Source organism: Saccopteryx leptura, chromosome 2 (assembly GCF_036850995.1).
Source record: "Saccopteryx leptura isolate mSacLep1 chromosome 2, mSacLep1_pri_phased_curated, whole genome shotgun sequence".
Classification (NCBI taxonomy): Eukaryota; Metazoa; Chordata; class Mammalia; order Chiroptera; family Emballonuridae; genus Saccopteryx; species Saccopteryx leptura.
In genome coordinates, this window is record NC_089504.1 from 194,103,617 (window position 1) to 194,129,530 (window position 25,914).

The window sequence follows — 25,914 nt, forward strand, 5'->3', positions numbered from 1 at the left end:
CAGTCTCTGTCACAAAAAGAAAAAGTTTGTGGGACACATACAAAAGCAAGCACAATAAAGCACAATGTCACAAACTGTGTCTCTGTCCCTAAGTTATCATGTACAGAGTATATATAAAAGGTGGTTTTTATAGAAATTTATGATTCCGTAATATTCTTACAAGGAATAAACTTCAAATATTTTCATATTCCAGTATAGCTCATCAAGATACGCTTATAGGCAGACAACACTTTATAGCTGATAAAGCACTAACACCTACAGATATATTTCTACCCCCCTCAAAATCCTTTTTGTTATAAAAGCTATTTATCTAAGACCTTAGCTGAACACGTGTAAGATTCAAGTCTGCAAAAAGGAAGAACTTAGGCATAAGAATTTTCACACCAAGGACTGACAAAATACATATCTGAGTTACCTTTGGTGTATTTTAAAAACACAAGTGCCTGGATCCCATCCTATACCCACCAAATGGCAATTTCCTGTGTGTTAGTTAAGTCACATGTTGTTTAAAGCTCGATAATCCAACATGTACTGCTAGTTAAGATCTACTGGTTAAGAATATTTAAAGAATAAAATCATATAACCAATAGTTCTATAAACTACCTGTCACTGGATATAATCAGATTTTTTTTTTAAACCTCAACATGTCCATTTTTTTTAAAACGTTATAGTTGGACTTGATTGGAAGAAGGCAGACAGTCTTAAGTCATTTTGCAGTGGTTCTTATAGAAGGGTCGAAAACGGGAGAGGGGCAGGAGCAGGGCACAACGGAGGTTGGGTGGCTCTGCACACTTGAAAAAGGAAGTAAAGCCTTTCAAATGTGTTGAGAGGAAGAGCTACAGCTTTCGTTCAGTTCTCACCAGGGTCAATGCTTCAGGTAATTAAGAGAACTAATGCTTTAGACATAATAAACTTAGTATTCATCAGTCAACTCCTGTGTCACTTAATTACCTGATATCATGGTGAACTTCTTTTTCGTATTTTTTTTCTCTGCGCTTTTTACGACAGCAAAAGAGGATCAGAGAGATGAGCACTAGTGCAAGCAAAGTTCCTATAATAGCTCCTGCAATTGTTGCAGCTCTGTTTGAAGCTAGAATAAGATGTTTATGAGAAATTAATAGTAAATACAAACAAACAAATTATATCTAGTCATATTGAGGGTAAGGATACACATTGACAGTCTGATTTCACTGCATACATTAACTTTAACTGACAAATTAATTTTTTGGTCCAGGGGGAGAATCCACTAAAAGAACTACCTTTTGAACTGCGTATTTATTTCAAGCATAAACGTGATCAAATCAGATTAAAATATTTTAATATCTCTAGCCATCCGAGCTGGCATACAACGTATTAGTTGAAAAGCTAATAACCAAGTCAGAATGCTTTGCTCACAGCATCCACTTGCCCTCAGTATCACCTGCTGGCACAGAACCAAAGGGGTCTGTACAAAGATCGGGGAAACAGACACTATCACAGCAGACAGAAGATACGTACGTGGGACAACATCCAGACGCAGCAGGCACTGATCAGAGCCCACTCTGTTGCTGACGGTGCACCTGTATGTCCCAGAGTACTCAGTAGTGGCATTTTTTACATTTATAACAGATGAAGTCATTTCTATAAAAAGAAAGGTAGGGAAGAGAAAAACTCATTTTTACATGATTGCTGAGTACAGAACGAACTGCCAGGCAGACACATAAATATCTACAGAATGCAAACAATTATGCCTCCAGTTCATCTAAAATATCAAGGGGAAAACAACCATAATCTTCTTAGCCAGGAATCGAGAGTCTCAGCTGAAGCAGAGCTATTTGACTATAAAAAAAATTCCATGCCACCTGAGCAGGCAGTAGTGCAGTGGATAGAGTGTTGGAATGGGACACGGAGGACCCACGTTTGAAACCCAGAGGTTGCCAGCTTGAGTGTGGGCTCACCAGCCTGAGCGTGGGATCATAGACATGAGCCCAAGGTCACTGGCTTGAACAAGGCATCACTTGCTCTGCTGGAGCACCCCCTCCCGTTAAGGCAAAGATGAGAAAGCAATCAATGAAATAAGGCACTGCAATGAAGAATTGATGATTCTCAACTCCCTCTCTTCCTGTCTGTCCCTATCTGTCCCTCTCTCTCTCTGTTTCTCTCACAAAAAAAAAAAAAGAAAGAGGCTGAGAGAAATCATACTTAACCAGTGTGGGGAGGGTGAATACCAATTTGAATACTAGGTCAATCATAGCAAAGTGAGCAATCAGATTTAACCAGTTTGTATCTTTCCGATTAGTGTCACAGAAGTGTTTTTGTTTTAACACAAACACACCATGGATAAATTACAGTCTCTTCAACATGAATCTAGGCTCATGAAACTTTCAAGATCTAGCTTGTTATGACTTAGTCATTAAGATCATGAATGTTTTCCAACAGTATTACTACCAATTAAAAAAAATATACCAGCCTGACCAGACAGTAGTACAGTGGATAGTGTTGAACTGGGATGCTGAAGACCCAGGTTTGAAACCCTGAGATCACTGGCTTGAGCGTGGGCAAACCTGGCTTGAGCGCGGGGTCACTGGCTTAAGCATGGGGTCCCTTGCTCTGCTGTAGCCCCCCCCATCAAAGCACATATGAAGAATTGATGCTTCACATCTCTCTCCCTTCCTGCCTGTCTGTGTGTCTCTCTCTGTCCCTGTAGCTAGAAAAAAAAAAGAAACCAATGATATATCCAAAACTTTGAAATTGTTGTAAAAAATATATTTATACTACATGAACATAAGTTGTCATTATAAAACACTGAATAATTCCCATGGAATCCTGATTTTTCTTTATAGAAAAGGGAGGATATTTGGGGATTAAAACACACAAACACACACACCCCTACTAAATTTAAATCAATGGTACAAGCTGTCTAATCAGGGTACCTGTTATCAGTGCTGTGGGCAGTTTCTGTGAGTTGGACAATTTTTGCCATTCATATTGTAATGGAAGTGAACCTTCTTTTGGTTCACATTTTAGTTTAAAGTCATTTCCAATTTCTTCTGATCCATCAACATAACATCTTATACCTGAAGGCTTAACTGAGGAAAGAAAATAAATTAAAACTTTATACAAAAGAATGGAATTTGAGTTTCTAAGAATGAAACACAGAGCATGCTGCACAGGACTCATTATCACATGGTTCTGGGTTCAGAGCTGACAAGACAGAAAGACTACAACAGGTTGTCAACACCAGTTTTCTCAGCTTTATCCAACACAAAACAGTCAAGACAGGGCTCAGGCAAGCAGCCACTGCATAGGGAGGCCTGGCAGCCTCTCCGTGCCCTGGATTCCACAGGGCATGCCTGAAAAAAAAGCAAGCATGATGTAGGGCTGCGCTTTTTCAGACTCAGGGAAGCTTTCCCTTCTTTGAAAGAATATACGCACCCCTATGTTCATTGCAGCATTATTTATAATAGCCAAGATTTGGAAGCAGCTCGTGTCCATCAGTACATGAGTAGATAAAAAAAAGCAGTGGGCCCTGGCCGGTTGGCTCAGTGGTAGAGCATCGGCCTAGTGTGCAGGAGTCCTGGGTTTGATTCCCAGCCAGGGCACACAGGAGAAGCGCCCATCTGCTTCTCCATCCCTCCCCCTCTCCTTCCTCTCTGTCTCTCTCTTCCCCTCCTGCAGCCAAGGCTCCATTGGAGCAAACTTGGCCTGGGCGCTGAGGATGGCTCCATGGCCTCTGCCTCAGGTGCTAGAGTGGCTCTGGTCACAACAGAGCGACGCCCAGGATGGGCAGAGCATAGCCCCTGGTGGGCATGCTGGGTGGATCCCAGTCAGGTGCATGCGAGAGTCTGTCTGACTGCCTCCCCATTTCCAACTTCAGAAAAATACAAAAAATACAAAAAAAAAGGCAGTGGTACAATGGAATACTACTTAGCTGTAAAAAAGAAAGAAATCTTACCTTTTGCAACAGCATGGATGGACCTGGAGATTATTATGCTAAGTGAAATAAGCCAGGCAGAGAAAGACAAGTACCATATAATTTCTCTTATATGTGCAATCTAATGAACAAAATAAACTAACAAAACCGAAACAGACTCATAGATACAAGAACAGACTGACAGCTGTCAGAAGGGAGGAGAATTGGAGGCTGGGAGAAAAAGGTGAAGAGATTAAGAAAGAAAGAAACAGACACAGCACTGAGAGGACTGCAGGAGAGAAAGAGGGGTGGGCAGGAGGTACAGGAGGGTAGAGGGGGGATAGCTGGTGATGAAGGGAGACTTGACTTGGGGTGGTGACCACACAGTGCAATATACATACAGGTGATGTTATTGTAGAATTGTGCACACTTCATTTTGTTTTTCCTCCACAGACTTTCTAAGCAGAATTTTTAAGAAAAGGTAACTAATGAGCTTTCATCTAACTTTTTCTTTCAAGAGAAACTTCTAGTGTTTTCTCCCAAAGCACGACTCATCTGAAACCATGAAAGAGAGTACAAGAAATTTTCCTGACTCTGAGACAGACTCTCGGATCAGAAGTTTGGTAGTCATCCCACTTCTCTTCTGCAGTAACTTCCTGCTTTCTCTTTTTATCCTTCATTGAACCCCTCTCTCCCTTCCTGGTTTGATTTCACGGTTTACTTGGCCATGGTGATTTCCCACAAAACTAACAAAATAAGTTAGAGTCAGTGTTTCCCACTGATCCATTGGCCAGTGGAGTGCACCACAACCTGCATATTTGTTCCTGCTCTGATACTCATTCTTTAAAAAAAAGTTAAGTTCAAAACGAGTCTGGAACTCAATCTGCTTAACCCCTAGTTCGTTCTCTGAAACAAAAGGAATGAGGCAGAAATTGCTGTGGGGGAGACCTGTCTTGATTAGTTAATTCCAGTGGGATAATAGGCAGTTCTACCAATCAGTATTTCATACATATAGTGGGTTTCCAAGTGTCATCCCCCCCTTAAGTAAAGAAACGGGACATTTACTGTCACTGGATAGTGACAGCTGTTTTTCTACATGGTAGCCATTGTACTTTTGTGTAAAGTCTACCAAAGTAAGAGGCAAGAAGTATATTTATGAACAATAACCTTTCAGAGTTTCTTGACTGAAAGGGGTTGGGAGTGATTGTGCTTGGTCACATAATCTAGAGAAGGATAATAAATGTTGCAGTCTTTGACAGTTTACAAAAAGTTTACACTTAACCTCCTTCTTAACTATCCTAGGGAAAGTGAGAAGACATCCTAATGACCAACTGGTTAATCCCCTCACTTTTAGAATGAAAATCTGTGATATTCATGGAGGTTAAATGACTCTGATGCCTAATGGTCTTATTCCAAAATTCATTATTACTTCTACCATATTCCATATCCTCCATTCTAAATGCTCCAATTAGTCATTGTAGAAACCTCACTTATTCTTTGGGTAATGTAGTTTGAAAAAGTCTACAGTACACATAACAATTTGAACTGACTGAGATCAAATAGAGATTTAATGATGATTACATCTTGTAATGTTTCCCAAAGGTAGGCTGGAGCCCAGGAAATGAAGATACTCTTTCATTCTCAGGAAAAAACTGAGAACACGAAACACAAAAAAATAAAAACAAAACAAAGCCTGGATGCCCTAAATCTTGGCTTAAGGTACTTCCTTTAAGATGGGATCTCTTCATTTATTTTCCAACTGCTTCTTGAATTTCACAAAAGAAGCTAGTCACTGATATTTTTCTATCAAAAAAATGTAAAAAATTTATGTTTTATGTTATTTGAGGACAGAATTACTTCAAATGTGTAACATTAGTATAAAAAAAACTAAGCTTTGTCTCACGGAAATGTTGCTACTATCCTAACCGTGACCATGCACCCTGGAAATAAGGTACATTGGTCAAAAGAACTTACCAAGAACTGTCAGCTGAATCTTCTTGTTTCCAACACCTGGGGCCTTTTTCACTTTGCACTGATATGTGCCAATATCTGACAACTGCAGATTCGTGACATTTATTGACGCATCACCAGATTTGAGATCACTACTTGTAAAGTGTACTCGTCCTTTTAGATCTTCATAGTAGTCGTCATAAATTTTATCTCCAGAATACAAAATAATCTGAAAGAAAACCAAAATAAGACAGGAAAACAACAACAACAAAGCAAAACCTGCCTCATTAAAGGTGCTCTGAATACACCATGCTACTGTGGGATCCAAAAAAGGGTAAGCATACACGTTACGAGGAAACCTATAATTATCCAAAGCACAGATTAAGAAAACAGAAAGAGAATAATATGACCCCTGAGTATGATCACACACTTTTATCTTAAGTGTGGAAATTAAGACCCAACACGATTAAGTAACCCAGCCTTGTATCAGAGTGAGTTAGTGACACTGGACAAGAACACAGATTTGTGAATTCCTATACTGTCTCTCAGCAGCCTCCGAGGCTGCATGCAGTATGTATGCCACCAAGTGGGTAACATCAAGGGCACACCACCACCATTCCCAAAACCAGGCTTGTTATAACTTACTTGTGAAATCTCACAAAAAAACAAAAAATATTTTTTATCTTAATACTAAGTTGGAGGGTAATTAATATTTAATACTTGAGGGTTCTGGGCTCTAATATAGTGGATAAAAATCATAAAGTAAACCTCTTAAGAAGTGTGCCCAGATTAACAGGACCTTTCAGCTAATCTTCTGTGAATAAGAGCAAAGACCCTTCTAATTCCACTGAGTTTTCTGAGCCAGTTACAGCTTTAATGGAAATAACTGAAGGCCAAATTTAGCGGGAAAATGAATTGTGTTAAACCTGACTTAGAAGAGAATTATAATAGTCACCCCTAACTATAAAATTAATTTAACAAGCTTTCATAATTTTTCATATTTGCTAACAAAATCTTTCATTCTGGTCACCTGACACCCAAGGTCTAAAGAGCAGTGGAGCCAAACTCAAACAATAACCAGAAAGCACCACTATAGTCTAGTGGCTGCAAATAATTCTTTATTTGAGATGTTAATTACCAACAAGACAACAGTACAATCAGAATTAATGTCCTCTGTAGGAATTTCTTAAGGGCAGGGCTTTGGGTTCTTTTCTGTATTATTACTTCCCTCCCATGCTGAGCCCACTCCTAATTCACTAAAGATCTTTTATTTATAACTGAGTGTCTGCTTCTAGGAAGCACTCAATAGCAGTTTGCTAAGTAAATAGATGAAGGGTCTCCAGCTGACTTCCTCTGTAAACACAGCCATTACTTTATTTGCTCCACCTTCTTGCCACATCCACTTGTCAAAAGCAACATTGAGGACTCCTCAACTGAGGCAGTTCTATCTTCCTTGGTATTCAATACAGACTCCCCAGAAAGTTCAGTCTACTGTACTTTCAATCCCTCATTTTGCCACACAAATCCTTTAGTAGTCGTTCGAAGAGAACCTGACAAATAAGATGTCTCCATTATTATTTTGCAAACTATCTGAGTATTTTCCCAAAGAAACAATGTTATAAATGGTAGTTAGGAAATGGGGAGCTGAGCCCTGACTTGATGGTTTGCCTGGTTAGAGCATCATCCCCAAAGCACAAAGGGTGCTGGTTCAATCCCTGGTCAGGGCACATACAGGAACAGGCTGATGTTTCTGTCTCCCTTCATTTCTCTCTAAAATTAATAAAATAAACATAAAAAGAAATGGGGAACTAACATTTACCCAGCAATTTTGATTCCTCTTCACAGCCCTACAGTCTGGTGGCATCATCCACATCTGTCCTTACGCCTAAAAATAGCAGGTGGCTGTCACAGCCCAAATTCTGCAAAGCCACACAGCCAAGAAGCCAACCAGAGCCCTTTGGGCTGGCACAGCACATCAACTTTATTAACATTTCCATATGACTTGTGGCCTTACGAGATAATTATGTATACAGAATCTCGGTAAAATCTCATTACAATCTTGAGGGGTGGGTGTATTTGTTCCCATTTTACACCTGAGCAAACAGAGGCTTCTGAAACATAGAGGGCAGTACAAGATGGTACAAAGGGATAATAAGGTGCAAAGGGGAAAGTTAGAGAAGCCTGGGGTCAAATCCCAGCATCAACGTTGCAGCTGTGTGACCCTGGGCGTGTTCCTTTCAAATCTCTGAGCTGCTTTCTCCTTTTTGTGTGTAAAGCAATAATTCCTGTTTTAGAATGTTACCATAATATATATAATTAAAGTTTATGAAACATCACAGAGCACAGAGTAAGTACATAGTACATGGTAACTGCTGACTAAAGAGATCACACAGGGAGTAAGGACAGAAATCTCTCCAGCCCAGCCCCCTACCATACAGCCTGCTAGCATAAATATATTAAAAACAGTGGCTCAGCTAACATACAATGTAGCTAAATTCTATGTAAGCATTCCCTTCTGCCCCAATCTCTCCCTAATGCCTTTAGCTATCTTTTGTACGATTTTGCTGTGTTTTATACTATGAGGCTAGTTTTTAATCCACAAAGGGACACTGAAACCCAGTCGCTTGTTTCCTGTCTCACAAGTCCTGCAGGAAGCAAGGCTGCACCTTCACTCATCACAGAAGACTTCACATCCTACTGCCATGAACGTATGGACACACAAGACTACGGACATATACTGGCTTCTTGGTCTCTGGCAGCACCTTCTTATGGCGTCATCGTAAGTCTGAAGCCAGAAGCATTTAAGATTCACACTTTCCATCCATTTACTTTAACCATGAGTGTGACGTCTTGGACTTGACAGGGCGATGGGCACAGTGCTGCCAAGGGCGTGAGCACACACAGGACCTGCAGCGGAAGCCTGTGTTCAGGGTGTCGGTCCTGCCGTGGAAAGGGGGGATGAGAAGAGCCAGACAAGGGGGTAGGAACAGGGTATCTGAGGCTGAGTAGGCAGAATGAGTCAGTTTCACTATTATGCTTCAGGAGACAGAAGAAATGTCCAGTAGCAGATGCAGGGTAGAGGTATGTCCTTGGAGGGGGTGGCTCTAGTCCAGGGGTCTCAACTTGGGAAAGCATCTTAATTATTTCCTTCACAAATACATTGTGGGCAAACTGCCTGCATTGGTCAGTGAGTAATTACCTGATTGCACTGATTCAGTCATGAAATGGCTAAATAATCTCTTATTTTATAGGGACTATAAGTAAAAATAAAGTTTCTCTTCCAAATATATATACTGCTCACAAATATTAGGGGATATTTCAAAATGAATATAAAGCAATAAAAAAAGCATTTAATTGTTTTTATTAAACATCAGAAAAGCAAATGATAAGTCAAAGAAAGTTGTTTATGCAAATAAGATGCAAAACCAACTTTTATTTCATTGATGAAAATGCACTATACAAAAGACTGAAAGTACTGGAGTATCTGCACATTTCCTGACCCCCTAATTTTTATGAGCAGTGTATATATACAGTTGATCTTCAAACACAGGGGTCAGGAGTATCAACACTCAACTCCTAGCTGAAAATTTGCACATAACTTTTGACTGCCCCAAAACTTAACTGCTAATAGCCTACTGTTGACCAGAAGCAATCAATTAATACATTTTTGGTATGTTATATATATATATTATATACTGTACTTTTACAACAGAGTAAGCTAGAGAAAAGAAAATGTTATCAAGAAGATCATAAGGAAGAAAAAATACACTTAGAGCATTTATTGAAAAAAAAAATCCACACATTATGGGCCTGCACAGTTCAAACCTGTGTTGTTCAGGGTTAATTGTATAACCATGTTCCTCTAAATATGGACTTACTTTTCTCTCCCTCTTCTAATATAAGTTATTAACATTGATTTTATTTTTAATTAAATGTGTCAGATGAAGCTAATATGCAACATTCTAAATTAAGTGAAATATTCTGGTACCATTAAAAGGATGAGACATAAATATTCAGAGATGAGATTATTGGGCAATTTTCTTCCTCTGTGCTACTTTTGGCTTTCTAGGTTTTCTACATTAGTTCTTACTACTTTGTAATTAAAATTTTTTCTTTAACAATATTTTGATATATAATTTAAAATATAATAAATTAAAATTTAAGATGAAATATTTTATAAATTGTTGTTTTGCTAGGAAGACTTTGCTTTTTAAATAAATTCATCATATAGGATATTTACCTTGAAGAAATAGGAGAATATACTCTGTAATAATACAATATGTAACTGTTATAAACTGTTTACATGACACTTGATGACCCTTATACTGGTTATAAGAATCCTGTTAAAGTAAAAAATTCAAGTCTATCAACTTTTGCAAGTCTAGTTTAACACACATTATGCACATTTCTGCCATGCTATCATGCCTGCTCCACGACTTCCTAACCACCCCCACTTTACAGTCCAGATTTCCAGAAGGTTCACAAGTTCCAGTGCCTGCACACCTATGTGATCAACACAATGATGGGCACTGAAGACATGTTACATAGACATCTGCTGAGTGAGCACTAGGCAAACTTACCACTTGATCCACTTTCTGATTATCAGCTGGTGAGAGCAGCCACTCGATGTCCAGTGGCCCCTGGTCTTCTGGACTATGGGTAAATTTGCATGGCAAGTAAGCAGTTTCCCCTTTAGCCTTTTCAATCATCTGTACAGGACTGGTGACACTCAAACTTCTGATGACATCTGGAGAAAGAAACATGCACACGACTAAGCATCTGCATGCTCAGATCACCCAGCTCGTTCAGAAGGAACATAGGATGTGGTAGAAACAGGGTGTGATTTGGGACCGGAGTAAGAATTCAAACTCAGTGGTGCCCAGTTTTTAGTTTGTGCCTTTGTAGAATTAGAATGACAACATAATATCTATCTCACTCAACACAATTTCCTTTAATGGTGCTGTGAATTTCCCAACTTTATAGGAAATACAAGTTTCTATTTGTAGAGGGTGTTTTACATCCAAACAGATGGTTAAAATGGAATTTAGCTAGAGTCTCTGAAAGGTCATGTGTCATACCAATTCAAGGCTGCATTCATGCTTGGCACAACAAACACACAGGGAATTCTTTGTCCCTGGGATACATGCAGATAAATTTTGACATGTTTTTTGGCCACGACTTCTTTAATTCTAAATTTTTATTAAATTTGATTCTATAATTTTAATTGAATGCTTAACAATATTTCTAAGCTAAGGAGAGTAGATACCAAGAGTTCTTATCACAAGAAAAACTACTCTTTTCTTTTTCTTTCTTTTTTGTGTGTCTATATGAGCTGATGGATATTAACTAAACTTATTGTGATAATTATTTCACAATATGCAGAAGTCAAATCATGCTATTCATTTTCAACATATACAGTGCTGTATGTCAATTTTATCTCAATAAAACTGGAAAATAAATTGTTATATATTTCTAAGCAATAAATTTTAATGACAATTCAAAGAGAACAAACTATTTATTTAGTTTAAATTTACCAAACAGTAGACATCAATATTATCTTTAACACATTTCCTGCCTGACCAGGTGGTACAGTGGATAGAGCGTCGGACTGGGACATGGAGGACCCAGGTTGGAAATCCCAAGGTTGCCAGCTTGAATGCAGGCTCATCTAGTTTGAGCAAGGCTCACCAGCTTGAGCCCAAGATCACTGCCTTAAGCAAGGGGTCACTCGGTGTGCTGTACCACCCCCCCCCTCAAGGCACATATGAAAAGACAATCAATGAACAACTAAGGTGCTGCAAAGTTGATGCTTCTCATCTCTCTCCCTTCCTGTCTGTCTGTTCCTATCTGTCCCTCTTTCTGTACTGTCCCTCTCTCTGTACTGTCCCTCTCTGTATCTCTGTCTCTGTCACAAAAAAAAAAGACATTTCCTTTCACCCCTTATTACCTTTCTGAAAAAAGTCAGTCATATTTAGATTATTTTTCAAAAGACATATTAAAATTCCACAATTCCACAAGAATCTGAAATTTGTATAAAACTTCCATTTAGACCACACTTAAAGAATTAATGCTGAATAGTAATATTTGAAAAATATGTAAAAGCCAAAATAAGATGCCCTGAGCCCCAAATAAAAATTCCAAAATACTCTTCTGACTTAATCTGTTAAAAAGAGATGGCTTGCCTCTGGCTGAAGCTCCGTTGGTTGGAGCACTGTCCAGAAGCACAGACATTGCCCGTTTGATCCCTGGTCCGGGCACATACAGGAACAGAGCAATGTTCCTGTCTCACTCTCTCTCTTTCTAAAATCAATGAATTAAAAAAATATTTTAATTAAAAAAAAAAAAAGACGGCTTAAACTGAACCATTAAAAGAACTAAACAAAAAGTCACCTTCTTGACTTGGGGTGGTGAACACACAATAAAACAGCCTAAAAATGATGCATTATAGAATCATACCTTTGAAACCTACCATTTCCCCAAAAATAAGACTTAGTGCAATTTTTTTCAAGCTTAGAAATATAAGTCCTTCCCCGAAAATAAGACCTAGCGTGTCTTTAGGAGCAAAAATTAATATTTTTGCTTATTTTCACTGTCTTATTTTCGGGGAAATGGTAGATTGTTGTACATGGAAACAGACTCACAAGAAATTCTTGATAGAATTCAGAGTTTGGCTGGTTATGCTGATGTTTGTAATGACATGACTACAGTATATTAATAAATGTTGATTTTCTTGTTCAACAATAAATGTGAATTCTTGTTCATGGAAAAATAAGACATCCCCTGAAAATAAGACCTAGTGCATCTAAGGAGCAAAAATTAATATAAGACACTGATTTTGGGGGAAACATGGTATAATTTTATTAACCACTGTCACTCTGATAAATTCAATAAAAGAAGGAAAAAAACAACAAAAAGAAATTTAAAAGTCTCCTTTTTTATCTTCCATTGACTTGAGAGAGAGAGGAAGGAGGAGAGATGAAAGAGAGGGTGTGGGGAAGAGAGAGAAGCATCAACTCGTTGTTTCACTTAGTTGTGCATCCATTGATTGCTTTTCATACATGCCCTAACTGGGGCTCAAACTGTGACCCCAGGATTGAGCCAGCAACTCAGGATCCAATTGGCGACCCAGGGCAATACTCTATCCCAGCCAGCGCCACTGGCCAGGGCTAAAAAAAGTCTTCTTCTTGCTAATGGTTTACAACAAAACTATTACCTGTTCCATGAATAAAAGGTAGAAATAACCTATGAGCAAATGACACCGTTTGTAGATCTACAAAAGAATAAAAATGCCACGTTTAATCAATTCACACCTTGTTTTTCAAAAAAAAGCAATTTTGTTCAATTTACACATAAAAAATAGATCTGTTCACTTATGTGTTATAAGATCAAAATCTGAATGAGCTAACAAATTAGTAGTTTCACACTATCACACAAAAATTATTTTTATTATTCATACTCTAAAAGTTTGCATAGCATTGGTTTGTCAATCTATGCTTTCCTTATGATACTTTTTATGAATAAGTTCAAATATGCAATGTATGCAGAATCAAAGTTTCAAATAAACAGCAGATTTCACAATTCTACCATTTAGACTAGACCTCCACACCCAACACTGACTTCCAGGGCTGGATAGTGACCTGGACATGAGTCTTGACTGTTGCCCCTTCTCTTCTTCTCCATCAAAATAAACACATTAAAAATTCAAAGTACATCCAAATTCTAATTCTCCATAATAAATTCTGACAGAACAAACCACAAAGAATTAAGTTGTCAACCATCCATCCCATGGTCCTTTCCATTAGCACATTGACTACTGCTTGTAATAAAATGCTAATAAAGTTGAAGCCAAAAGATCAAGAATGAAAGAAAAGCCAGATTATATTCAAGACCGTTATATGCAGGTACCACTCTCAGCTTTAATCACATTTAAGTGCACTCCTTTAATAGCAGATTGAAACTGGACACAGACTCTCTGCTCCCCCTTTTGCCCTCTCACACGCCCGCCACTTGCCACTGAATGAAGAAACCACATAGGCGAAAACTAAGGTGTCTGACCAAGAGCTGCAACCGCCCAACATGCAGCTACCCTAGAACAGCCAGGGGGACAATCCAGACTAGCTGTCTGGAGCCCAGACATCCCCTCTAAGCCTAGCCTAAACTGGCAACCCACAGCATCAGGAACTAGCACATATATTTTTTATAAATTTATTGACTGATTACAGAGAAAGAGAGAGAAACTTTGGATCTGTTGCTCCATCCATCCATGTACCCATTGGTTGGCTCCCTCATGCGTTCCAACCAGGGACAGAACCCACAACTTCAGCACATAGGGACAATACTTCAACCAACTGAGCTAACACAGATTTTTGTTTTAAGTCCCAAGAGTTTGGGTTGGTTTGTTACACAGCAAAGATTGATAATCCACTATCCAAATCCGCTAACTGGGCCCAAAACACAGTCCATACTACTCCAATCTGCATTTCATGTCCTATTTCTTTTAAAATTATGTGACTTGATATTTATGTGTGTGATCTCAAGTATCTTTCCTGAATTAATATTCGATCCTCCAAATAAATACTTTCTATCATAATAACCTCAATTCCATTCCTGCCTCATTCAGCAAGGTAGCATTCTTCTACCTCTCTAGCCTGCAAAGATCTTTCTGTTTTCCTATGAATGATCAAAATACTTTACTTTCTGCTATCTGCATCACCCTTTTGGCCTTAGCAAGTACTATCCCAGAATTTTTCCGTTATAAACTTAATTGTGAAGTTGACTAAGGCAGGCTCCACAGTTTAGTCACATCTTCTAGATGTGGATGAGAGCTTCTCTTCTGCCCATGCTACCTTGTCTTTTTATCCGAACTTTTTTTTTTTCTATTACTTCACAGTTTAATCCTTGTGACCATGAAAATAACTTGAGTGTGTGTTTTCACAGTGATTTACTAAATTTTACTGGGGTGACAGCTTAACATTAAAAAGTTAAACAAGCCTGACAAGGTGGTGGCGCAGTGGATAGACTTGGACTGGGATGCGGAAGACCCAAGGTCGCTGGCTCGAGCAAGCGGTTACTCGGTCTGCTGAAGGCCCACGGTCAAGGCACATATGAGAAAGCAATCAATGAACAACTAAAGTGCCACAACAAAAAACTGATGACTGATGCTTCTCATCTCTCTCCGTTCCTGTCTGTCTGTCTCTATCTATCCCTCTCTCTGACTCTCTCTGTCTCTGTAAAAAAAAAAAAAAAAAAGTTAAACAGGCATCTAAATGTGTCTAGATTCAAATCCTAATCATATTCTCAGTACTTCTACCTACAGTCATTAAAAAAAATGCAACTTAGTTTTCATAACAGTACCTTTCATTCCTATTTGATACATAAAATTCATGTTTATTTTAAAGAATATCTTTTAAAGATAATTCCGCAAAGATATATATCACATTGTTAAAGAAGTTATTTTTTGAAAACTGTTATTTTAAGAAAGGTGATTAATCACCCATTCCTGGTCTCCACTGAGATGTTCTTTTTTTTTTTTTTAATATTTTATCAATTGATTTTAGATAGAAGGGGGGGGGAGGAATGAGGGTGGAGTGGGAAGCATCAATTCTTAGCAGTTGCTTCTCATATGTGCCTTGACCAGGCAAGCATGGGGTTTTGAACCAGTGACCTCAGCATTTCAGATCAACACTCTATCCACTGTGCCACCACAGGTCAGGCACACTTAGATGTTCTTAATATATATATATATACTACTACTAAAGAAGTTTAAACCAGACTTTTAAATGACTTTCAGCATGCCTTTTCCAAAAAATGATTAAAACATTCAACTGCTCTTTATTGTGTTGCACTGAAACTGAATTAAATGTCAACTGGGTTTCCTAGCAACAACGAGGGGGCCATTTTGTACAGTTTTTCAAGCATTGATGTATGCAACAGTCACAAATTGTAGAAGACAAAAGGCATATGAAAAAATCTTTTTAATATTTATTATTTTATTAATTTTAATGGGGCGACATTGATAAATCAGGGTACATATGTTCAGAGAAAACATCTCCAAGTTATTTTGACATTTGATTATGCTAACTTCCCATCAACCAAAGTCAAATTGTCTTCCATCACCTTTTTACTGGTTTTCTTTGTGCCTCACCTCCCCGAACTCCCTCCCCCTCCTCCCTGCAGCCCATACCCACCACACTCTTGTTCATGTCTCTGAGTATCATTTTTATGTCCCATCTATGTATGGGATCATATAGTTCTTAGTTTTTCTGATTTACTTATTTTGCTCAGTATAATGTTATCAAGGTCCATCCATATTGTTGTAAATGATATGATGTCATTATTTCTTATGGCTGAGTAGTATTTCATAGTATACATACACCAAAGCTTTTTAATCCACTCGTCCACTGAGGGACACTTGGGCTGTGTCCAGATCTTCGCTATTGTGAACAATGCTGCCATAAACATGGGGGTGCATTTCTTCTTTTGAAACAGTGCCACAGTGTTCTTGGGGTATATTCCTAAAAGTGGGATAGCTGGGTCAAAAGGCAGTTCGATTTTTAATTTTTTGAGGAATCTCCATACTGTTTTCCACAGTGGCTGCACCAGTCTGCATTCCCACCAGCAGTGCAGGATGGTTCCCTTTTTTCCAAATTCTCGCCAGCACTTATTGTGTTGTTTTGTTGATGAGCACCATTCTGACTGGTCTGAGGTGATATCTTATTCTGGTTTTAATTTGCATTTCTCTAATGATTAGTGATGTTGAGCACTTTTTCATATGCCTATAGGCCAGGGGTCTCAAACTCAACTCAGCATGTGGGCCGCAGAGCAAGATCACAGCCGTTCGGCGGGCCGCACTAGGTCTACAAAAGGCAACTGTTACGCAACACTTTTCTCACTGCAGTTGAAAACAAAAAAAAATCAGTACAACAAGCACAATCGTACATGCAGTTTACTCAGTGTCACAAAACGACCAGAAACTGTAGTTCGCATCACAACTGCTGTTAACTAAGCTAATATCTAGCTAGGATGCTAGAGAAATGAAAAATACAAGTAGGCCCCTAGGCTTACTTAATTTTATCCAAAACATTTTGAACTTCATGGATTAGTCTGCGGGCCACACAAAATTGTTTGGCGGGCCGCATGGGGCCCGCGGGCCGCGAGTTTGAGACCCCTGCTATAGGCCATCTGTATGGCCTCTTTGGAGAAGTGTCTATTCATTTTTTCGCCCATTTTTTTATTGGACTGTTTGTCTTCTTGGTATTGAGTTTTATAAGTTCTTTATAAATTTTGGTTATTAACCCCTTATCAGACGTATTGTCAAATATGTTCTCCCATTGTATAGTTTGTCTTTTTATTCTGTTCTTATTGTCTTTAGCTGAGCAAAAACTTTTTAGTTTGATATAATCCCATTTGTTTATCCTATCTTTTATTTCACTTGCCAATGGAGATAAATCGGTAAATATATTGCTGCGAGAGATGTCAGAAAGTTTACTACCTATGTTTTCTTCTAAGATGCTTATGGTTTTATGGCTTACATTTAAGTCTTTTATTCATTTTGAGTTTATTTTTGTGAATGGTGTTAAGTTGGTGGTCTAGTTTCATTTTTTTGGAGGTAGCTGTCCAATTTGCCAAACACCATTTGTTGAAGAGGCTGTCTTTACTCTTTTGTCAAATATCAGTTCTCCATAAAGGTGTGGGTTTATTTCTGGGTTCTCAGTTCTGTTCCCTTGATCTATATACCTGTTCTCATTCCAGTACCAGGCTGCTTTGAGTACAATGGCCTTGTAGTATAACTTGATATGGGGAAGTATGATACTTCCCACTTTATTCGTCCTTTTCAAGACTGCTGAGGCTATTTGTGTTCTCTTTTGGTTCCATATAAATTTTTGGAATATGTGTTCTATATCTTTGAAGTATGTCATTGGTATTTTAATTGGTATTGCATTAAATTTATAAATTATTAGGGTAATTTAGACATTTTAATGACGTTTATCCTTTCTAACCATGAGCACAGTATATGCTTCCACTTGTTTGTATCTTCCCTGATTTCTTTTATCAATGTTTTATAATTTTCCGAGTACAAGTCTTTAATCTCCCTGGTTAAATTTATTCCTAGGTACTTTTTTTTTTCTTTCAGTTGCAATGGTGAAGGGGATTGCTTCCTTAATTTCTTTCTGACAGTTCATTGTTAGAATATAAAAATGCTTCTGATTTCTAAGTATTAATTTTATATCCTGCCACCTTGCTGCATTCATTTATCAGGTCCAGTAGTTTTTTGACTGAGACTTTAGGGTTTTCTATATACAATATCATAGCATCTGCAAATAATGATAGTTTTACTTCTTCTTTTCAAATTTGGATGCCTTTTACTTCTTTCTCTTATCTGATTGCTGTGGCTAGGACATCCAGAACTATGTAGAATAAGAGTGGTGAAAGGTAGCACCTCTGCCTTGTTCCTGATCTTAAGGGGATTACTTTTAATTTTTGCCCATTGAGTATGATGTTGGCTGGGGGTTTGTCATAGATGGCCTTTATCATGTTGAGGTATGTTCCCTGTATTCCCACTTTGCTGAGAGTTTTTATCATGAATGGGTACTGAATTTTATCAAATGCTTTTTCTGCATCTATTGAAATTATCATGTGGTTTTTCTTCTTCCTTTTGTTTATGTGATGAATCACATTGATTGATTTGTGAATATTGTACCAGCCTTGCCTCCCCAGAATAAATCCCACTTGATCATGGTGTATGATTATTTTCATATATTGCTGGATCTGATTTGTTAATATTTTGTTGAGGATTTTAGCATCTAAATTCATCAGGGGTATTGGCCTATACTTTTCTTTCTTTGTGTTGTTTTTGCCTGGTTTTGGAATTAGAATTATACTTGCCTCATAAAAGGAGCTTGGAAGTCTTCCTTCCTCTTGAATTCTTTGAAATAGCTTGAGAAGGACAGGAGTTAGTTCTTCTTTAAATATTTGATAGAATACAATTGTGAAGCCCATCAGGCCCAGGACTTTTCTTTTTTGGGAGTTTTTTGGTAACTGTTTTGATCTCATTTGTTGTAATCAGTCTGTTTAGGTTTTCTGATTCTTCCAGAATAATTTTTGGAAGATTATGTTTCAAGGAATTCATCCATTTCATCTATGTTGTCTAGTATTTTGGCATACAGTTCTTCATAGTATTTTCTTACAATCCTTTGTATTTCTCTTGTTTCAGTTGTTTTTCTCCACTCTCATTTCTAATTTTATTTATTTGAGTCCTCTCTCTTTTTTTCTTGGTGAGTCTGCTTAAAGGTTCATCGATCTCGTTTACCTTTACAAAGAACCAGCTCCTGGTTTCATTGATCCTCTGTATTGTTTCTTTAGCCTCTATGTCATTTATTTCTGCTCTGATCTTTATTATTTCCTTCCTTCTACTATCTCTGGGCTTTACTTGCTGTTCTTTTTCTGGTTCTTTTAGATGCAGGGTCAAGTTGTTTATTTGAGCTTTTTCTAACTTCTTAAGGTATGCCTGTAATGCTATGAACTTCCCTCTGAGGACTGCTTTTGCTGTGTCCCATAAATTGAGTTGATGTATGCTCACTATCATTCGTTTCTAGGAATTTTTTTATTTCTTCTTTGTTCTCATTGTTAACCCATTCGTTATTTAATAACATGCTATTTAGTTTACAAGTGTTTGAGTATTTTTCAGTTTTTCTGTTGTGGTTGATTTCTAGTTTCATGCCATTGTGATCAGAGAAAGAACTTGATATAATTTCAATCTTCTTAAATTTGTTGAGGCTGCTTTTGTGCCCTAACATGTGGTCTATCCTAGAGAATGTACCGTGGGCACTTGAAAAGAATGTATTAATATATTCTGCTGCTTTAAGGCGAAAGGTTCTGAAGATATCTGTTAAATCGAGTTGTGTCCTTTAAGCCTGCTGTTTCTTTGTTAATTTTCTTTCTTGAGGATCTATCTAGTGATGTTAGTGGTGTATTGAAATCCCCTACTATTGTAGTATTGCTGTTGATCTCACCCTTTAAACCAGGGGTCTCAAACTCGCAACCCGCGGACCGCATACGGCCCGCCAAACAATTTTGTGTGGCCCGCAGACTAATCCACGAACTCCAGTTTCTGGTCGTTTTGTGACACTGAAAATTGTTGCATAACAATTGCCTTTTGTAGACCTAGTGCGGCCCGCCAAACGGCTGTAATCTTGCTCTGCGGTCCACATGCTGAGTTGAGTTTGAGACCCCTGCTTTAAACCCATCAAAGTCTGTTTTATATATTTAGGTGCTCCTATATTAGGTGCGTAGAAATTTATAACAGTTATATCTTATTGTTGGATTGCTCCCTTTATCATTATGTAGTGACCTTCCTTATCTCTTACTATAGCCTTTGTTTTAAAGTCCACTTTGTCTGATATAAGTATTGCCATCCCAGTTTTTTTTCCATTTCCATTTGCGTGAAATATTTTTTTCCATCCTTTTATCCTCAGTCTATATGCATCTTTTGTTTTAAGGTGTGTCTCTTGTAGACAGCATATGTATGGGTCCTGTTTTCTTATCCACACAGCTACCATATGTCTTTTGATTGGATCATTTAATCCATTTACATTTAAGGTTATTATTGATATGTAGTTGTTTACTGCCATTTTATTCTTTAAAACTGTATTCCTCTTTTGCTATATTCTTTTTCCCCTTTGATCTGTTTACAACAGGCCCCCCTAGCATTTCTTACAGCATTGGCTTGGTTGTAGTGAATTCCTTGAGGGTTGTTTTTTGTTTTGTTTTTTTGTCTGGAAAGCTTTTTATTTCTCCTTCAATTTTAAACGATAACCTTGCTGGATAAAGTAGTCTTGATTGTAGGCTCCTGTTCTGCATTACATTGAATATTTCTTGCCATTCCCTTCTGGACTCAAGAGTTTCTGTTGAGAAGTCAGAAGTCACCCTTATAAGGGCTCCTTTGTAGGTGATAGCCTTTTTTTCTCTAACAGCTTTTAATATTTTCTCTTTATCACTTAGCTTTGGTATTTTAATTATGATGTGTCTAGGTGTAGATTTCTTTGGGTTTCTCTTCAGTGAAGTTCTCTGTGCTTCTTGAACTTGTGAGAGTTTCTTCTGCATTAATTTAGGGAAGTTTTCAGCTATGATATGATTGAACAAAGTCTCTATCCCTGGTTCTTTCTCTTCTTCAGGAACACCTATGATGCAGATGTTATTTCTCTTCATGTTGTCACAGAGCTCTCTAAGAGTTTCCTCAGACTTTTTGGGTTTCTCTTCTTTTTTCTGCTCTGCTTCTGTGCCTTCATTTATCTTGTCCTCTAACTCGCTGATTTGATTCTCAGATTCATCCATCCTGCTTTTAATTCTTTCCATTGTGTTCTTCATTTCTGATATTGTATTTGTCATTTCTGACTGATTCTTTTTTATTATTTCAATGTCCTTATTTATATTTGCTATCTCTTTACTTAGGTGTTCGCAATGACCATCTATTGTTTATTGTTATTCTAAGATCTTTGAGCATCCTAGCAATCGTTATTTTAAACTCTGCATCTGGTAATTTGGTTATATCTGACTCATTCAGGTGCTTTTCTGGGGATTTCTCTTGATTCATTTGTGTTGCATTTCTGTCTTCTTATTTTGTCTGTGTAAAAGAAGGTTTTGGCCACTGGGGTCCACTGGGAGTGGCCTCTGTCTTCCCTAGGTGTGGTCTGTCTGCAGGCCTGCCACCCCCTCTGCTGCTGCTGCCTAGGGCGTTTGGGTATGGGCATTGCCGGTGCCTGTCCACTGGGGCTGTTGCTGTGGTTTATGCCTCTCCTTCTCGGGAGGGGCTGTGATCACATACTCGGGTGTATAAGCTTTGTTGGCCTTGGCCTTCGCTGCGCCCCCGCAGTTGGGGTTATGCACTGTGCCCTGGCCGGCAGCCTCAGTCCTGATGGCAGGGGTGAGCACCTTATCTCAGTTGCAGGACTCTACCTGATTCCAGGCTTTTGCCCTGCCGCTGCAGGAGGAGCCCACTCGCTCAGGGGATAGCTGCAAGCCTTGCCTCCATGGGCCGGGTGGGGCTGTGTGCCCAGGCTCAGTCACGGGACTCCGCCTGTTCTGGGCTTTTGCTCCACCCCTCGGGAGGAGCTGACTCCCACATCAGGCCGCAAGCCTCAGTTCCACGGGCTGGGTGAGGCTGCGCTCCTGCACCTTTGCTCAAGGGCGGGTCTCCGCCCCTTCTGGGGCTCCTGCCCATCCCCCGCAGGCCGAGTTGCAGGTGGCCCGCAGCTGGGCTTGACCACTTTTGTGTGTCCCCTTCACCCTAGCCGGGAAAGACTGAGTTCACACCTGGGCCTCAGTGGTGGCCAGCCGGCTTCCATCCTTGCCAATTGAACCACGCCTCCATGTCCTGCTGCCGCCCGCCCTTGGACGAGCCCTCAGTCGTGTGGGTGGGGGTGCTACAGCTCAGCCCCTAAGACTCACTACTGTAGTCCCGAAAGCTCCCTCCTTCTAAGTGATTCTGCTTTAAGTACCGCAGTAGAGCTTGTTTGGCTGGTGTCCTGCTTCCCTTTGCTGGTATTGCTGTTTCCAGGGGAAGTATTCACTTTAGATTTGGGGAGTGACTCAGCCCAGGGGTTAGGATGGCTGTCCCTCAAAGTGTTCCTCCCTGTGCCTCCTAGATTACACTCTCTTCCCGCTGCTCCAGTCCTCTCCTCTCTCCCCGTCCCCCAGAACCCCGGGTGAGTGGTTGTGAGAGAGGTTTTCTGCACGGTCCCTTTAAAAAGAATCCTGGGTCTAAGATATCAGTCTCTTTATTACAAACAGTATCCTGACTTGTTTCCAGCTAAATACTGTCCATACGCCTCTTCTAGGCTCTGAGGCTGCAGGCTGGGGTTTTGTTCTTGGGGCTCAGGACCCTCTCCTCTCTGCTAAACTCACTTCCTGCCACGCGAGTCTCTCCGGGTTACTGTTCGCTCCAGGGAGCTGGAGCTTTTCCTACCAGTATCAGTGTGCCTTCTTCAGTGTTCCTTGGTTGAGTAGTTCTTAGTTTAGTCCAAGGTTGGTTTTTCCAGATGAGGGTTCTTAAAAATTAAGTTGTAATCCAGTTTGGTTCTGGGAGGTGGAAGTTGGTACATCCACCTACTACATCGCCATCTTGTCCTCCTAGTCTAGCTTCTGATATTCATCAAAAATCTTATTTTTTTATTACAATTTACATGCAATATTATTTTGTGTTTGTTTCAGACGTACAGCATATTGGTTAATCATATATTTTGCTAAGTGTTTCCTTGCTTTCAAGTACCCACCTGGCACCATACAGGTTATTACAATATTACTGATGATATTCAAAAGGCAGACACTTGGTCTCATGCAGTGTCTCTTGGGGGTTCATTCCTGATACTGCCTCTGTGAAGTCGGCTGGCAATGGGGGAAGGTCACGTGAGGAACCAGGCCCACGAACTTTGGCTGGAACCTGTCGGGAGCCGATCAACAACTGCTGGCTGACAAGGTCACAGCAGGAGAAGACCCACAACTGCTGGCTGACAAGGTCACAGCAGGAGAAGACCCACAACTGCTGGCTGACAAGATCACAGCAGAAGAAGATCAAAAACTGCTGATTGACAAAGTCACAGCAGAGAAGACCAATGGCTGCGGGTTGACAAAGTCACCGCAAAGGAAAGGCACAACGATACTTCCCCCTTTGACTTTTTGAATTAATCTGGCCTTATATCCACCCTTTTCTGGGTGTGTGCTATTAGTTATGGCATAGGGATAATAGTACTGTGCTTTCCCTGTAGATTTGTAGTGATTTCTTTGGAAATGAGACAGAGGGTGTGAGTTCCACAGAAAAGCCTGTATGCCCCTTGAACTGGGCTCGTAAACATAAGAGGCTGGCTATGATAACCCTCGTAAAGGGTTAAGTTTGTAGGAGAATTTCTTCTTAATCATGTTAGAAAGAATAGATTGTGACTTGTGAATGGGTAGAAGGCAGTGGCTGTGCACAGAGCACCTTTCAGCCTTCACTTAATTCATCATTTTTCCTCCCTAGCCTTTTCATGTGATAGAGTAGAGAAACTTTCCTTTCTTCTTGCTTACCTGACCTGCAGATGGTGGAACACTCTAAGAAGAATATAGTTAGAACTTAACTAGTGTGTGAATATAGTAAATAAATAAAATTTGACTAAACAATAGAATCTTAGGAAAGGAGTAGTGGAATGGCCCGTTGCGTGGCCTGGGATGGGAACGCAGTCAGCAAGAAAAGAATGTTTTGCTAAGAGACTTGTTTTATGACTAAAGGCAGTTGCTGGGCTTTCTCAGTGAGATATTCTCATGAGATTTATATACTTTCCAAGGTTTTTCGATTCAGATAATAAAGAGGAATATGGGGGGATCCATAGAAGCAATAGCAATTAATGCCTTCTGATATTATGTTGCTACTAAGCTATCTTGCAGGTGCACTCTATATATCTTTAAGTAAAAGTTACTCTTAATGTTATGTCAATTTCTTAATGGGCAAGCCTTTTGTTATCTTGTGAGAAAAGTTAGGACACTGCATAAACTCAAGGCCATTTGCCTGAGCAAGCGGTGGTCCTTTGCTAATCCTTAATGATTTCGTCTGTTAATCTCTCTCTGCCCCTTGACTCACAACAACAGTAAAGTTGAGTTATTAGTTAGTACTAATCCTTTAAAAGCTTTTACCGATGTTGTTATCGCTATTCAAATTATTTTGTAGTTGTACTTTGAATGATTTGCCACCTGATTTGTAGTTTATAGATATGAATTAACTGTTATCTGGAAACATGTAACCATAGTGAAACAAAATACCATGTGATTGTAACTTAGTGTGTGTGCATAAAAAGAAAGCTAGACCAGCATTTGGCAGAGATGCCTGGCAGTAAATGCTAACTAGAGAATAAAGAGAAAGAAAAGAATTCGGCTCTCTCACTCGATTTTCGACGACGCCGTCTCCTCCTGTGGGACCCCTGGATCCCCCCTGGGGCTGGACCCCGGCAGGAACCACCCACACCCATGCGCGCCAAAAGAAACTTCCAAAGAGTCCTTTGAAAAAGAACAACTGTCAGTCAGCCAATGAAATTTTGCTACGTCATATCAACCCGACCATCCTACCGAGGCTATAAATTACCCTCAAATGGGACAATCTGCGTGACTTCTCTGGCCCCCATTTTGCGGACCAGAGAACCTCGTCCGGGAAGCGCTCTACTAAATAAAGTTTTTGCTTATCCACACTTGGTGGCTATGCCCTTCTTCCTTCCTCGGCAGGGAAAATACCTTACATTTGGTGCCGAAAACCCAGGAGGAGGTTGAAGCCCGCTGGGGCTGCTCCTCTCCCCTTCCCCTCCAAGGAAGAACCAGGACCTCCAACCTCCCACCCACTTTGGCACTCAGTGTGGTAAGTCTCGTGCCTCCAGCCTCCCCTCAGTTCTTTCCGCCAAGACTTCCTGTCCATAATCACAGCTGCATCAGGGACCTTTTATCCGTTCCGAGTGCATGTGTGCCTGTGGAGACGTCCCATACACATCCACTCTACCTAACCATCCGGTGGCCAGATGTTGAATTGTGGGATGCCAATTCTCATCTCTGATCACTCCGAGACTGAGGGCAGCCATAGAGGCACAGGAATCTAAATCTAACTCAAAAACAATCCTGGAGTGCCTTATCCAGAATCTCTCCTCCCTAAAGAAGAAGAAACTTATCTTCTTCTCCAATGTGGCCAGGCCACTATACCCACTGGATAATCAAACCAGGTGGCCTCCTGAAGAGACTTTTGATTTTAACACCTTCACCAATTTATTGCCAAGGAACTGGGAACTGGTTGGAGATCCCTTACATCAGGGCTTCTAGTATGTGTGCTCTTGTCCTAATCTTTGTGCTGCCTGTTCTATGGCGCAGGCCCTTTTTGACCAGAGAAACTTCACCTAAACCCTCCACTACTGATCTTTCCTCCTTCGCCGACCCCCAACTCTCTCCCCCTCCTGCCTGACTCCTGGGGGTGCCCCTCTCTCAGGACCTCTCTTTGGTCCTTCTGCACACCTATTCCGCTTGGGTCTCTTCCCTCCAGGAAGCCCCCTCTCCTGCTGGCCAGGAGC

General features: G+C 39.8%; 1 protein-coding gene across 3 annotated transcripts in view; it reads right to left on the reverse strand.

Annotated features, from left to right (window-relative positions):
- Positions 1-25,914, reverse strand: part of CXADR (CXADR Ig-like cell adhesion molecule) — a 68,287-nt gene that overhangs the window by 13,532 nt on the left and 28,841 nt on the right. For all 3 annotated transcript variants that reach the window (XM_066369886.1, XM_066369885.1, XM_066369884.1), the window contains exons 2-6: positions 10,423-10,589; positions 5,867-6,071; positions 2,913-3,068; positions 1,498-1,620; positions 952-1,090 (exon numbers count right to left, since the gene is read on the reverse strand). In XM_066369886.1, the coding sequence (XP_066225983.1) occupies positions 952-1,090; positions 1,498-1,620; positions 2,913-3,068; positions 5,867-6,071; positions 10,423-10,589 (790 nt within the window). The remainder of the gene's footprint in view (positions 1-951; positions 1,091-1,497; positions 1,621-2,912; positions 3,069-5,866; positions 6,072-10,422; positions 10,590-25,914) is intronic.